The 14,734-nt window shown below is 44.0% G+C and overlaps 1 protein-coding gene across 1 annotated transcript; it reads right to left on the reverse strand.

Annotated features, from left to right (window-relative positions):
* Positions 1–12,982: 12,982 nt before the first annotated feature.
* On the reverse strand, positions 12,983–13,453 carry ColSpa_04571 (uncharacterized protein; the record flags this gene model as incomplete). The annotated part of the gene is made up of 2 exons (XM_049270783.1): positions 12,983–13,084; positions 13,202–13,453. 2 exons carry the CDS (start codon positions 13,451–13,453, stop codon positions 12,983–12,985), a joined length of 354 nt encoding a protein of 117 aa, XP_049126740.1.
* Positions 13,454–14,734: the final 1,281 nt, after the last annotated feature.

A 14,734-nucleotide genomic window follows, 5' to 3' on the forward strand; every position in this document is an offset into this window, starting at 1 on the left:
GGGCAACAAGTTAAGCAAAAACGTAACTAGTAGTCATAGTAACAGTAACCCTTACCTACCTAACATTAAACCTTATGCCTTTAGCGCTAAGGGTATTACTAAAGCCTGGAAAGCCACTAACCTTTACGCTAAGGCTACTAAGAAACGTAACGCTCTTAGCGCTACAACTAGTACCCCTACTAAGAAGGTATATACTAACAAAAGTAAAGGAATAAACAGGCTACTAAAAGATATAAATCTATAAAGAATAATAAAAGAAATAGGAAACATGACGGATTATATAGGAAAGCTAACACTAAGTAGGGTCTAGGACTTATAATCTTTATTAGAATTCATAGCATTAAGGCTATAATAATAGATAAAAGATAAAAACAGATTTATTAATAGAATTAGTAAGAAAAAAGGCAGGTATAGTAACATTTTAGCTAGACTACGTAGACAATAACCCTATAAGATATTACTAGTACAGTAATATCTTAAGGCAGGAAAAGCATATATTACCTCTACTAATAAACATAGAAGGTCTACCACTATATAAAGTAGACCTTTTACAAGGTCATTAAGAGAATCAACTTCTTTCACCTCTATCTTTTAGATCCTATCTTTAGTGAAGCAGGTTCACTACATTAACCACAAGGTCTGTTAGACTACACAATAGATCTAACTACTTCTCTAAAGGACTTACTTTACCAGAAAAGTAACAACTAAACACTAAAGGGGCTTTTACCTTTAATAGTTATAATATTACTGATTTCTTTAATAAGTATAAAGCCTTAACTAGGCTTATAAGTTATTTTAATAAAAAAAAAAAAAAGTATTATTATAGTATTTACTTAATAAATACTAAGTAATAATAAAGATTAAGGCTAAAAAAAAGACTTAGTAAGAACTAAGTAAGTTTCTTTTTAATATTTATAAATAATTTAATAAAGAAGTTATTTTTTAACTAAACTATTATATTAAGGACCTTATAAAGAGAAACTTAATTAAAGATAATAACCTAATAAAAACTATAACTTTGTTTTAAAAGGTTAAGAGTATAAAAGAAAAGGTAAAAGCTAAAAAGAAGCTTATAATAGGTACTTAAGGGCTAATTAAGCTTTTTATTATATGATTTTCTAAAAACATAATTATAGTAGTATTTTTATAGATAAGACTTTTCTTTACTAATCTATTTAAAAGAAAGAACTTTAGTACTTTTAAGAAGGTAATACTTATATAAGTAAAATAAAAGTTAAAATATAAGGGTTATTATAAAGATTCTAATACTTCTACTTTCTTCTTATTAGCTATAGTTCCTTATTCCTTAAAATAGCTTTTTAGCTTTAATTAAGTTAAAGGTATACTCTTTAAGAAGTTTATTTTTAAAGATATTAAAGTTATAACTAATCTTATTATAAATAAACTTTTAAAAATAGTAGTAGCTCTTATACTTACTATAAAAGCTAGTCTTAAAGCCTAGATTATTTTTAATAGTTAACTTATAGTTATATATAGTTATAATATCTTTATATCTAGTTCTCTATAGCTATATATACTACTAGCTTAATAACTATTCTCCTTTAGTAAGCTAGGTTTTATTCTAGGCTATTCTAATTAGTATTAATATAATATATATAACTAAAGAAGGTATTAGATATACTTATAACTTAAAAAGAATAAAGAAGCTAACTTAATTATATTAAACTATAACGTCTATAAGTATAAGGTACTTTAAGAATTAAATGTTAAAGTAAATACAGTTCTTAATATTATTATCTAAAAAGCCTATAAAAACTACTAGCCTAACCAAGTTACTATTTTTACTTATATAGTAAATAATACCTTATTTTTAGAAGCTATAAAAGTAGTAAAACGTATAATTAACTAAGGTATTAGACATTCCTTTTAACCTAAGATATAGTACTATTTACTATTATATACTTAAGATACTTAGGTAAATCTTATTAAATATATCTTAGTATTCCTTAAGATATATATTAAAGTCTTTTTAACTTAAAAAGTAAAAGTAAATATAGTTACTAGGTTATTAGATATAATACTATAACCTATTTTATACTGCCTTAATTAAGTAAGGCCTTATTTAGTATATTAAGGCTTTATTTTAAAAAATATATATTAAAGAAGAAGTACTTCTAGTATTAGCTCTTAAGCTAAAAAAATAAATATTAATACTTATACCTAGACTCCTTAGCTAATATAACCTACTAGTCTAGTATACTCTAATTAGGCCTATTAGACTCCTAAAAGTTCAAGGTCCTCTTTTATTTAAGCTATACTAGTAGATAAGCACACTAACTTTACATATAGTTCAGAATATACTTAAGAACCTACTAAAAAGGATTCTATCCTAAATTAACTAAAAATAGTAGACTAAGCTATATTTACTTAAGCTATTACTAAGAAATTTAAAGGGAATATTATTATTCCCTTTAACGTTATACTTTAAGTCTAGCCTTAGCTTAACTAGGATATAATAGTAATAATACGCTAGATACTAAACAGTAATAGGTACTTAGATATTTACCTAGAGGCTCCCTTTAACTTAATTAGAGAGGTAAAACCATATGAAAGATTAGAGGCCTATAAGGTAATTAATAGATATAACAGAGATGTCTTAAACCTTATAAGTAGAACTACTAAGGTTAGATTTATTAAGACGCTTAACTTAACTACTATTAAGTTTATTGTTCTATACTTTATAATATTTTACTTTATAATTAATGTCTAAGTTAATAGTCTTTACTTTAATTAGAATAACTTAATTAAAGGTGTTATTAATAATGGTTTATAAATTAATGTTATTTTAAGATTATATATAAACAAGTATACTATTAAGCTTATAACTATGTTACTTAGAATAAACGCTTTTAATCTTAATTTAAAGTATATATTCTTTAATAGAATAGCTATTATACTTATCTAGGTTAAAGGCTACTATTTTTTAACTAGTATATTTATTACTAATAATAAAAGAATAAATAAACCACTTCTTCTAGGATCGCTTTTTAGGTTCTATATATAGATTAACTATATATATAGCCTTAATATAATTATACTAATACTAATAATAAAGTAAACTTAGCTTTATATCTTAGTTATATTCCTGAAGTTTAGTAATCCTAGGAAATTCCTAGACTATTTACTAGACTAGGATAATTATATAAGAGCTCTTAAGGGCTATCTTTTTAATTAGACCAAGCTATATTAAGACTAGGAAAACTAGAGTCTAGTAATAATACTAGGACTATTACTAAAAAGCTTGAAATTCCTGGATATAAGCTATAAAAAGATAATAAAAAAGTAATTTAATTATCTAAAAAGGAATCAGATTATCTAGTAAAAGTAGTATTAACTATACTTCTTATTTTAGCTATAGAAGATATTTATAAGACTATAGTAAAGGTTAAAAGATATAATAATAAGGGATATTCCTATTATATTAGAAAGCTTAACTTACCTTATATTAACATAGATCGTTTTAATTAGGCCTATTACCTTAAGGTCTACCTTAACTAGTTATTAGTAACTATTAAAAAAATAAAAGTAAAAAGAATTAGAAAGTAAATAGTTAAGAAGTTTAATATAATTAATAAAAAGGAGATACTGTTTCTCTAAGAGTAACTATATAGCTATATAGTAAAGCTAACAAAGTATTATTCCTAGCTTAATTAGACTAAGTAAAATGTAAAGGTATTTATTATATATAAGGAAAAGGATAAGAAGATATATTTAGTTAATAACTAACTATTAAATAAATTAACTGTTGAATGGATTCTCTCTTCCTGAGAGAACCCGTTTGTACGATCGTACTCGGGTTAAAGTTAGGGTGAACCAAAGATGTATTTTCCGTGATTATCTTCCTAACTACAAGACTTGGCTTTCGTACACAAGATATATGATCTCGTACGTCCCTGAGTCAGTTCGGCATGAATATACTTTTGATCCCCTCAATGGATAACCGAGGGCCGAATATCCAGTCTGTGCCCTCTGCCATGATGTGTGTCCCTGAGTCGTGCGTGTCGTACAACCAGCTGGTGCTGTTATTCCAACACTCACAACTTTTCTTTTGTGACTGCACGACTCCCTGCGGTGTCCAATCAGGTTGCGCTGATTGTGACATCAATAACCTCATCGTACAACCCTGTGGGTTAGGCCACTTGCGTTGTACGATAAATCACCAATATCAAAACTCCAGGCAACTGTCCATTTCCTTCTTGCCTGGTTGAGCAGGCAAGTCACGTGTTGGTGAAGTTCCTTCCTTCCTCGTTGACTTCACTTCTGCTCCTGCTGTTGACGTACCTTCCTTCCTTCGTACGGCAACCTTAGCTATTTAAACCCCTTCTCACTTGTTTTTTTCTTTTCCTCTTTTTCTTTTCTTCTTCACCCTTCGCACGCGTCGTTTTCCCATACAATCGATCAACGACGATCTTCCCCTTCTTCCTCAATCAACTCCAACAACAACTACTTGTACGTAGGATTTCCTCTCGTACGTTTCCTCTTACTGATTCATCAATAGCACCTCGCACGATCAATCCATCATGTCTCTCGCTGCCCCCGGTGGTTCGATCTTCGGCAACATCGGTATGCATACCGATGCGTCCGGTGGTCGTTGGCTTCGTCTTCCGACTGGCAACGCCAACAATCGCGCTCTTCTGTTGGCTCTGGCCATCAACGTACGTTGCTTTTGTCCTTACCTTGTCTTCGTACGTTAACCTTGACTGCAGGATGAGGAGCGTCTCATCATCAACATGCCGTCGCGCGATATCGAGATCCGCGTCACTAGCAACACTTCTGTCCAGCAGTTTGTTGCCAGCATCATCCGCCGCCAGGGCTACTTCCTTGCGGTCTTGGTTCAGTCTCGTGGTCGTGCGGCCATTGCCTGTGGCAATAAATGCGCGACTACTGACTCCCCGCGCTTCCGCCAGTGCACCCGCATTCCCACCTTTCAGGGTGGCGCCTGCGCCGAGTGCGTCTAGCAGTCGCACGGCGCTCGCTGCACCCACCGCGGTCGAGATGTTGATTCGTCCGACAACCCGGGCGATGATGATGATGATGATAACGGCGGCCCCAGCAACTACAAGGCTCCCAACGTCACTAATGCTCGTGAGCCTCGTACGCCTGGCAGCAAGCTTGGCAAGAACGTCGGCAAGGGCGGTCGCTTCCTTGGCACTTCTGCCAGCCCCATGGTTATCGACAAGGAGTAATCGCACAACTTCTCTTCCCTGAAATCTCGTACGACAATCAGATGGATCGCACGATATGGTAATTCGGGAAGGTTGTGGATATGGTGGAGGTACGATCCGACATTGAGATCGGCATTGGTAGTGGTCAGGTATATCAGATACCTTCTTGAGGTTACACTTCGTTTTCAGATAGTTGGTAACGTACGGCGGTGAGGTCGTACGAATTAATTGTCAAGTGTTTTCTCCTAATCTTTCAACGTACGCCTCGATTCGAATCCTTAATGTGTTTGTTGTAATCAATTGTCCAAGTGCTGAGTTTGGCGATTTCTTGGTGAAGGCGTCGGCAGGGTTATCTTTCCCATCAATCCATCTCACTTCTGAGATCTCTTTCTTTTCGTACGACTCACGTAGACTCATAATATCAATCATAAGCCTCTTTTCATCTGTTGTGCCTAGTCGTACGAGGCACTCATATAGAGATCGTGAGTCTGAACAGATGATAACTGGAATCCTTGGGAGTTGTAATATACGAAGGATCTTGGTAAGTGTCGTACTAAGGGATATCCCACTATCAAATCCTGTGGTCATCCCGTACAACTCGCTTGCAAGTACGCTTCGTGTGACTCTCTTGCACTTTGTTGAACTCCAGTGTATAATGTTTCCTTTGATCTGGAAGTCTGTTGTCGTGCGAGCTGTTTCCTCAGCTAGTACGATAACAAATCCAAGTTGTGACGATAGATCTGAGTTGTTTGCAAATGATCCATCCGTAAAGATGTACATCTTCGCACGATGGAGATCAAGAGGGATATATGTAAGACCTCGTGTAGGGTTATCGATTTGCCACTGAAGTCGTACATTCAAAGCTTCAATATCCTTCTTATCAGGCTCCTTAGTTTGGGCTGCAGTTGACAGGTCGTACGATGCCTCTGGTTGACAGATAGATGCGAGGTATGCTCCTCTTGCCCTTTGGGAAACATACTGCTGATGTGCATCGTGCGCATCAGGATCAACGAGTTTCAGGTGCTTTGCCTGGCCTTTTTGAGTAAAGGTAATGTGGTCATTGTGCGATTGAATCTTTCCCCCATTAAAGTCAATTTCACTGTTGGGCGATAAGGTGGTCTTTGGTTTCGCACGAAGTCCTTTCCTTCTCAGCTCTTCTTCTTCTCTCTGGGAGAAGGCAAGTGTAGCAAAGCTAAGTGTATCGTCTGTCTGCATAGCTGTAATCCCGAAGGTATCCGGTCCTTCTGTTGTATACAGCAAGCATGGATCGTACGTTGACTCTGTCATCTTCAGATCTTTCTTGTGATGCTCAGAATAGGTTTTGTACCAGTATAGGCCTGACTCTGCTAGGCCGTATAGTGGTTTCAAGATATGGAGAAGTGTGTTCTTAGGGTATTTGTCTTCTAACTCCTTGGGTAGTCGTGCGATAATTGTCCTGGTTAGACGATCGTCCGACTGTGTATATGCCTGAGTTATGTCTCTGAGTTCCCCTTTGCATTTGTAGTCTCGCACAAGGGTAGGTCCAATCGCAAGTATGAGCCTTTGGCTCATCCGTTGGATAGTAGGTGCCTGGGTTAAGAGTTCTTCTTTTTCCCAGTCCCCATACCCTTGTACGACGAGTCTTGACTTCTCGTACGGCTTAGATGACAAGTTCTTGATCTCTCGTACCATCCGTGTCTTGTAGATACGGAGGTGGTCATGCTCTTTTGGATTGTACGGTACAAAGGTGAAGACTCCCTGGTTAATAAGGTTGTCTATCTCTGTTTGGTCTGATTCTTCGTACGGAGCACCTGGTGTTGTAATCACATTATCAAGCCGTAACTTTTCTGCTAACTCCTTGTGGTCTTTTTCTTTCTGAGATAGAAATGCTTGATTGGTACGTGGTGATTGTCGTACAGCCCTTCTCTGGCCTTTCTTTGGTCTTCCTCTCTTGTTTGGCTGTTTCTGAGGAATAGGTCGTGCGATATCTGAATCTGACTGTGCTGTGTCTTGATGGTATGGTTTGACATGTGTCGCACGAAACTGTGTAGGACCATTGACCATCTTGACTGTCACCGTATGGCCTTCTATAGCCTGGACTTCGTACGGTCCAGTCCATCCCTTGTTTTCTCTCCATACTAGAACCTCACTCTGGATCGGTAGTGATAGTATGCTCTGGAGGTTAGGGCCATTTCTGGTGTTGATCGCACGATTGATCTCTACTTCTGCACGAATGCTCTGAAGCATTTTCATTGCCTTCTGGATTGCTTCTGCCCTTTGGGTGATTTCGGGCGATGGAGGTGAGTCCTTGTTAATCCTTGGATATGTACCAAAGACAAGTAGTGTAGGTACGATGCCGTGCGGACCAGCTGTGTCGTTCAATGCCTTCACAGCCATCTGGAGGATGGTTTCCTCGTCCGTGTTGTGCCCAAGCTCAGCATACAAGATATCGTACGCACGCCTCAGAGGAGCGTGAGCTCTTTCTATCTTGCCTACTGCCCAGTGGGCTTCTACTGGCATTTCTTCGCACGATATGCCCATGATGTCGGCATAGTTCCTGAATTCTGCTGATGCGAAGTTTGTACCTGGGTCATGTACGATATGGTCTGGTGGACCAACGTACGTGCTGATCCAGCACTTGCAAAGTGCATTCCACGTATCTCGTGCAGATAAGGACTTCAGGAAGGTGGCTCCTTGGAAGCTTGTCTCTGTGTCGATAACGTGTAAGGCGTTCTTGTCTCTTAGTCGTACGACATCCACAACTATCTCATAGTTGAAGTAGCTTTCGTCTTTAAGTGTGAACTTAAACCTCTTTGGTGCTGAGTCGTGCGATTGACAATGATGACAAAACTTCTGGACCTTTTCTAGAATGTTGATGTCAATGTTGTGATGCCCAGCCTTCTTCAGGAGGTGGTAAAGACGGTCCGTACGAGGATGTCCAAATCGTCTGTGAAGCCTTCGGAGTTGTCCTTCTGTGAAGAACATGCTGGCCTCTGTGCGACTAAGGTTGAAGAATGGGTGACCCCATTTCCGTACGACTGGGATAGGTTTTCCATCCTGCCGTACAATCACGTTGTCGACGTTATTGAAATATGCACCTAACCTGTCTGCATCGTACAATGAAAACAGGAACGGAGTAGGAGCATCAAGGATGTGATACGTAACCTTTCCAAGCTGATTCTCCATTTCCATAGTGCCAACCGATGTGATTGAGTCACTTGCCCCGAATCGTACGTTTGCTGATCCTGGTCCCCAGGATATTGCCGTACGAGGGTTCTCCCGTAGGTATGCAAGGACTTGAGGTTTCCCTACAGTAGAGAACTTCGCTGCTCCTGTATCCCATAGTTCCCCTTGGTACGATGAGATATAAGGATCGTGCAACAAGAATTGACAGGCCTCTGACGTCTTTGGTAATGAAAAGATATCCTCCCCTGTCGTGCGATGGAAGAATGAAGAAGACATTAGGAAAGCTGATGTCTCTTCATCTCCTGTAAATTCTCCCTCCTCATCGCACGATTCGTCCACTGGGTTTTCTCCTTCAAAGTCAAGAAGGTACGAGGCAAAATCTCTCTGTGGTTCTTGTTCAAGTATACCGCATGCCTGAAGGTATTGGTCTTTCGCGCGATTACGTTCTTCGTCCGAATGATTCGTAGACCAACAACCCTCCTTCTTGCACACAAAACATCTTTTCTTAGATATTGCACGATTAAACCTAGGTCGTGATGAAGGTTGACCTTTCCAAGGTTGTCGAGAAGATCCTCTGTTGTCTGACGGTCTATTGTACGATGGTCGTGGGTAACTCTTGTTGTTAGAGTACCTTCTATCCACGAAGTTGATGTCGTGCGACATAGACTTCCTGTCTAAAGCGACTTGTAGTGATGCTCTTAGACTAGAAAAGAATTGCTCGCACGTGTGATGTGCTTTAAGATTGCTTAGAGCAGTTTCTAGCTCTGGTACACCTCTGCACGCTTGGGTGACTTGCGTACGAAGCATAATCTCCCCCTGAAAACCTGGGCCAAGTGCCCGTTGTACGAGGGGTATCTTGTCTAAGAGTATCTCTAATACGTCCATCAGATTCTTGTCTGGATTGTCTTGTCTGACTCGTGCGAAGGATAGACTTGTCCAATCTGTCCAATAGAGAGTGTGGTTGATGTTAGTGTTAAAATGCATTTCTAACATGTTGTACATCTCGTCCCATCTCCTTGTTGGTCCAATGTGATGGAGATAAAACTCTTCCGCACGATCAGCCAAGATATCAGGAAATACTGCATGGTATTGGTCTTCAGTGATCCTGAGGCGTCGACAAAAACTGATAAAGACCTTTGCCTTGTCGTACAGGATATCGTACGGCTTGCCCGTATAATTCCTGTCCTTTCTCCATCCCTTTTGGAAGATTGAAATTGTAGTTGGCTCGCACAATCCATTCTGGACTATTCGTCTTGGTGGTAGGTCATAGATGCTGTCTCCTTGATGTAAAGGTGTTGTACGACCCTGGATTTGTGGAAAACTCTCAACCTCCTGTGTGAATCTTGTTCCAGGAGGTATGTTTCCTGAAGCTGATTGTGACTGCTCTCGTACGATTGATGTTTGAGTTGTCTGTGTATCGTACGGGGGTTCGATTGGCTCTGTTGTTGGTTCAGCTGTGTTTTGGGGTAAAGTTGATTCAGGGTTTCGAACAGGTGTTTGAGTTGTTGTAATCGTACGACTTGGTGTAAGTGCTGTACGAGTAGAAAGCTGTTCTTCTTGCTCATCAAACTTCCTCCCAATCTCCTTGATGAATTCAACTAGCTGTTGATTCACATTTCTTATTGGCGGTAATCGGAATCCCTTTAGCTCAATAAGTCGTATGAACTCTGCCTGAACGCACGATAGACCTTTTCCCATTGGAAGGTAGACCATTCGTTAAAATCTTCGTACAGTGATATTGTCAGGTTTTCCTTTGATTGCCTAAGATGAAGCATTTCCATGTTGATGTACGCAATGTACGTAGTCATCTCTTCTTCGGACGGTGCTGTGTAATATCGACTGGATTTCCCCAGCGTCTAGGATTCACAGTCTTCTTCCACGTGTGCAGTGGGACTTCGCTCCTTGCACTTATTTCTTCGTACGTTGGCAGGTATCCATCAATATTGTCATATTGGCTTTGACGATTGTCTTCTGGATCCTCTTGGGAAGCCATGTTGTGTTCGGTAGTCGTTTCGTATCGTACGACGTCAAAATTGGTTTGTTTGGTGCCGTGGCGCACACTTTGTACTCTACGTACGGTACAATAAAGATTCTCGTCCGGTTCAGCTTAGCAGGCGACAACGGGAATCTGTCTTGTACGATAGTAAAGCAAAAGTCGTCTTTATCCTATCTACCCGGTTCAGCTTAGCAGGCGACAATAGGTAGGATTAAGGCTTCTTAGCACAAGAGACTTTCTAGCGTGACCCCTTAGGTATCCCTGAGGATTTCTCGCCTCGCACGAAGTGCAAGACTACCCGGTAGCCCGGCCGTAAAGCCTAAGTCTTGTCTCTTCACTCTTGCTAATCTGTGATTGCACAAAGCAATCGCACGGATTGCCAAGCAACCACTGATCAGTGTTGAATGGATTCTCTCTTCCTGAGAGAACCCGTTTGTACGATCGTACTCGGGTTAAAGTTAGGGTGAACCAAAGATGTATTTTCCGTGATTATCTTCCTAACTACAAGACTTGGCTTTCGTACACAAGATATATGATCTCGTACGTCCCTGAGTCAGTTCGGCATGAATATACTTTTGATCCCCTCAATGGATAACCGAGGGCCGAATATCCAGTCTGTGCCCTCTGCCATGATGTGTGTCCCTGAGTCGTGCGTGTCGTACAACCAGCTGGTGCTGTTATTCCAACAAGTATTCTTATTTAATGCCTTCCTCTAATCTTTTCTGCGAGATCTAATTGTGGCCTTTGGAACTTTAAACGAGCGGACACCCATGGATGGGCGGAAACAAATATCAATCAAGGTACCTGGGCCATCGGCTTTTTCAAGCCGTGGCTCAATGAACATAATCCATCAAACAGCCATCGGCAATCTCAACTTTAAATAGAAACCAAGGTCAGCAGCTGACTGCACACCTCTGTCAAAGAACGGCAATGTTGACGGGATCGTGAAGAGACAGCTCGCGCCATTCCCTCTTCATGATCTCGTCATGGTTTCCGAATGGACGCCTCACCGCGTCTTTTCAGGCGCAGTAAGACCGCAGGATGGCCGACAACATCCAATATACGGAACGAGGAACCACTAATAGTCTAGGTCTCCAGAGATCTCTCGACGCGATGGATCATTTACCCCGTCCCCGGTATAAGCTGGCATGCAGACTTAAGCCCATGCACCGACGAGACTCATGCCGAACGCGCCAAAGAAGACGAGCAGGCAGGCCCAGACGCGCTTGGAGCCCCGAAGGATGCGCCAGCTCTCGTCGGACAGGAAGTCCTCGGCGAGCAGCTCAATCAGCGCGGCAAAGACAAGCAGGCCGGACGAAAGGGCGTTCATCGTGCCGACCAGGATCAGGCCGAACTCCGAGTTCGGGCTGTACAGCCTATGGGTCGCGAGCCCGATGGCCTGGCCGATGGGCGTGGTGCACCCGTACGCGAGGCCATCATCCACGGCTGCAGGCTACCCTTGGGCCAGTCGATGGAGGCGATGCGGGAGCCGAGGGCGAGCCCCTCAAAGGTCTGGTGGAAGGCGATGGCGATGAGGAGGATGACGAACTCGTGGCCGACGGAGACGCTGAGCGTCATGCCGATGAAGACGGAGTGGAACAGGATTCCGACCTCGAGCATCATGCACTGCAGAATGTCCTTTTTGGTGTTGCTGCGCGGGGGAGAGGGTCACGACGCCGTTGGCGTGGAGCTGCACGGCGCGGCTCTCCTCGTCAACGCGCTTGGCAAGCCTGTCACCGGCCTGCTGCTCGTCCCGTCCGATGCGGGAGAGGGTGCGGCCCATGCTGCCGGCGGCGCCGCGGCTCGGGCCATCTCGAGAGGTAGGGCCCGGGATCACGGTTGTCGTCGTTGTCGACGGATCCCGAACGCTGCGGCGAGAGGACGGAGTCGTCGGGGGCGTGGGACATGTGGCGGGCGGGTTGGAAGACCATTTCGATGATGGTGACCAGGAAGATTCCGGCCAGGGCGATGGCGCCCGGCATGGCGGGTAGTCCTCGACCCAGAAGGAGCTGAGGCACGGGTTGCCGAGGAGGGTGAAGGCCGTGGGGAGGAGGTGGACAAAGGCCGTAGCGAGAAGGACGCCGGTGCCGAAGTGGCGTACGGCGAAGAAAAAGGGGCGAGGGATGCGGACGCCTGGGGTGACGGAGGCGATGAGGGGGAAGGCGCAGGCGAGGAAGGAGACGCCGAGGATGATGAAGAGGGCGCCGACGTGGAAGGGCGTGTTGTAGGCGTCCTCGTTGCCGAGGCCGCCAGTCGGGCAGGTCGAGCGGCGGACGGAGCGGGCGGAGTGTTTGGCGATGGCTGTGCCGTCAGCTTATGTTCATGTGAGAGTTTGTGGGACGAAGGGTGAAATTAGTTTGTGCGTTTGCGTGCGATATCATGACTGAAGGCTAAGCAAAGGATTCAGAGAGTAAACTCACATTGGGCGGTTTGCTTGGATGCAACGAGGAACGAAGCAACAGCCTCGGGGCTCTTGAGAGCAGAGATGATGGCCGAACAGCCAAGGACGGACATGATCCAACTCACCCAGCCCCAGAGGGCGGAGCGGGGGGCGCGGAGGCCCAGAGGGGAGGTGTATGGTCGTCACCACCATGCACCTTTTTGTTTCGGGGGTGGAAACCTAAGATGATGTTGGTCAGCGTCCCATGTGCATTTCGTGTTGTGAGGTGGTGTTTAGACGTCGTCGGTGTTGGCGCTTGCACATGAATACCGAGGGCGGTGAGGTGCTCAACAGCAGCTGGCCACCTGTTTTCCCATTCCGTTGGTGCAGCCATTGAGCGGTGACGAACACATATTGTGCATCGTAGCTTAGTAGCATTTTGGAATCATTCTCGGAAAAAAAAAAGGGACTTACCATAGTTCCACCCTCCCGAAACGGGGCGCCTCCGATCGGGTTGTAAACGCGCGGTAACGTCTGGTAATTCATCTCGTCACCCCGGCCGTCGGACCCATCCCCGGCACCGCTCCGGGCGCGGCGTTGCTCGCGGGCGTTGGCGATGCCGTTCAGGTCCTCGCAGGTGGTGAGGTCGGCGGCGAGAAAGGGCGGGTTCTGGTTCCAGTCGGGATGCTCCAGCGTGATGTCGTCGTTGCGCGAGGGACAGTTCATCGTGGCGGCGGTAAGGTGGTTGACGTCTCTTTTTTCCTTTTCAATGATGGCCTCGTTTCCGTCCAAGTCCCACTCAATTCAGGGCCTCAAGTACAATGGCTCTTCGTGGTGGAACGCTGTAAACTGTGATTTTGAACGTGTTGTTTGATTGGTATCGTAAGAGGATGCTATGAAAACGGAGATGGATCACACGAGCTGAGTCAAGAGTCGTTGAAAGGGGGCGTGGAAAAATCACAAGCGATGATGATGTCAAGGTACTCTTGTACCTAAATAGATACGGGCAGTGACAATCGAGCGCGCAGCAGCAGCGGCAGGGAGACACACACCACTATCGATCTCGGGCCCAGCAGGGCGTGGCCGTCTTCGGATCTAGAATTTTTAGGGGCGGGGGCGGGAACGATGCTTCGGCCAAATGCGGAACACAGCCTTCCAAGTCCTCCAGGGGGACAATCAGTCTGAAGCAAGCGTCAGCAGATTCTGGCCACTAACGGGCTATTGGCCAGTGTTATCCCAGCCGTGAGAGCCCCCTTGGGAGCCCGATGGATCCTTGAGCCTTGGAACTGGCTTGGGACGGGCCATGGGGGGGCTCGGCTTGCACTTGGCGCGCCTGGGGAGTCATCCGGCTTGGGATCACTTGTGTCTGCCAGGGCCGGTAGGAGACTCCTGGTGTTTGACGATTGGGGATGCTACCCGGTCGACGAGACTTTGGCCCTATCCTTTGTTGCACTTGTCGATGTTGATGGTATCACTCCGGAAATGCAGTACGCTTTTGCACCCTAGGAGTGATATCAGCATACCTCGAGGTACAGTACCCAGCGTCGCTGTCAGCTCATCACCACTCGGTCACTACTTGCTTGGCTGACGCCCAGTGCAGTATCACTGGCAACCACCAGGACCATGATGAGCACCCGAGGATAAACTGCTTCGCTGTATCGCCGGCAATGCATATATCCCCCCCGCGCCAACCCGCATTCTCGTCCACGCGTAAACGTCACGGCTTCCTCCAATACCCGGTTCCTCCCATGGTCGCATCGCACGAGGGGGCCACCAGTGATAGGCCCTCCCACTTACCCCATGGGCTCAGCGCTCCCGCTCTATTCCGAGGGGGATGCACCACGATAGCCGACAAACCCAGCGCCGATAAGCCAGTTTTGACTCCCTCCCTCTGGCATGGTCCTCGATTCCTCCGTGATGGACTCTCTCGGGTGACCGCGCGCCGAGTCGTGGTTATGAGCTGTGGTCCGTGGCTTGTATGCAAAAATCTCTGCATTTCAGCTGTGA

This window comes from Colletotrichum spaethianum (genome assembly GCF_022836535.1).
Source record: "Colletotrichum spaethianum MAFF 239500 DNA, contig09, whole genome shotgun sequence".
In the NCBI taxonomy this organism is placed as follows: domain Eukaryota; kingdom Fungi; phylum Ascomycota; class Sordariomycetes; order Glomerellales; family Glomerellaceae; genus Colletotrichum; species Colletotrichum spaethianum.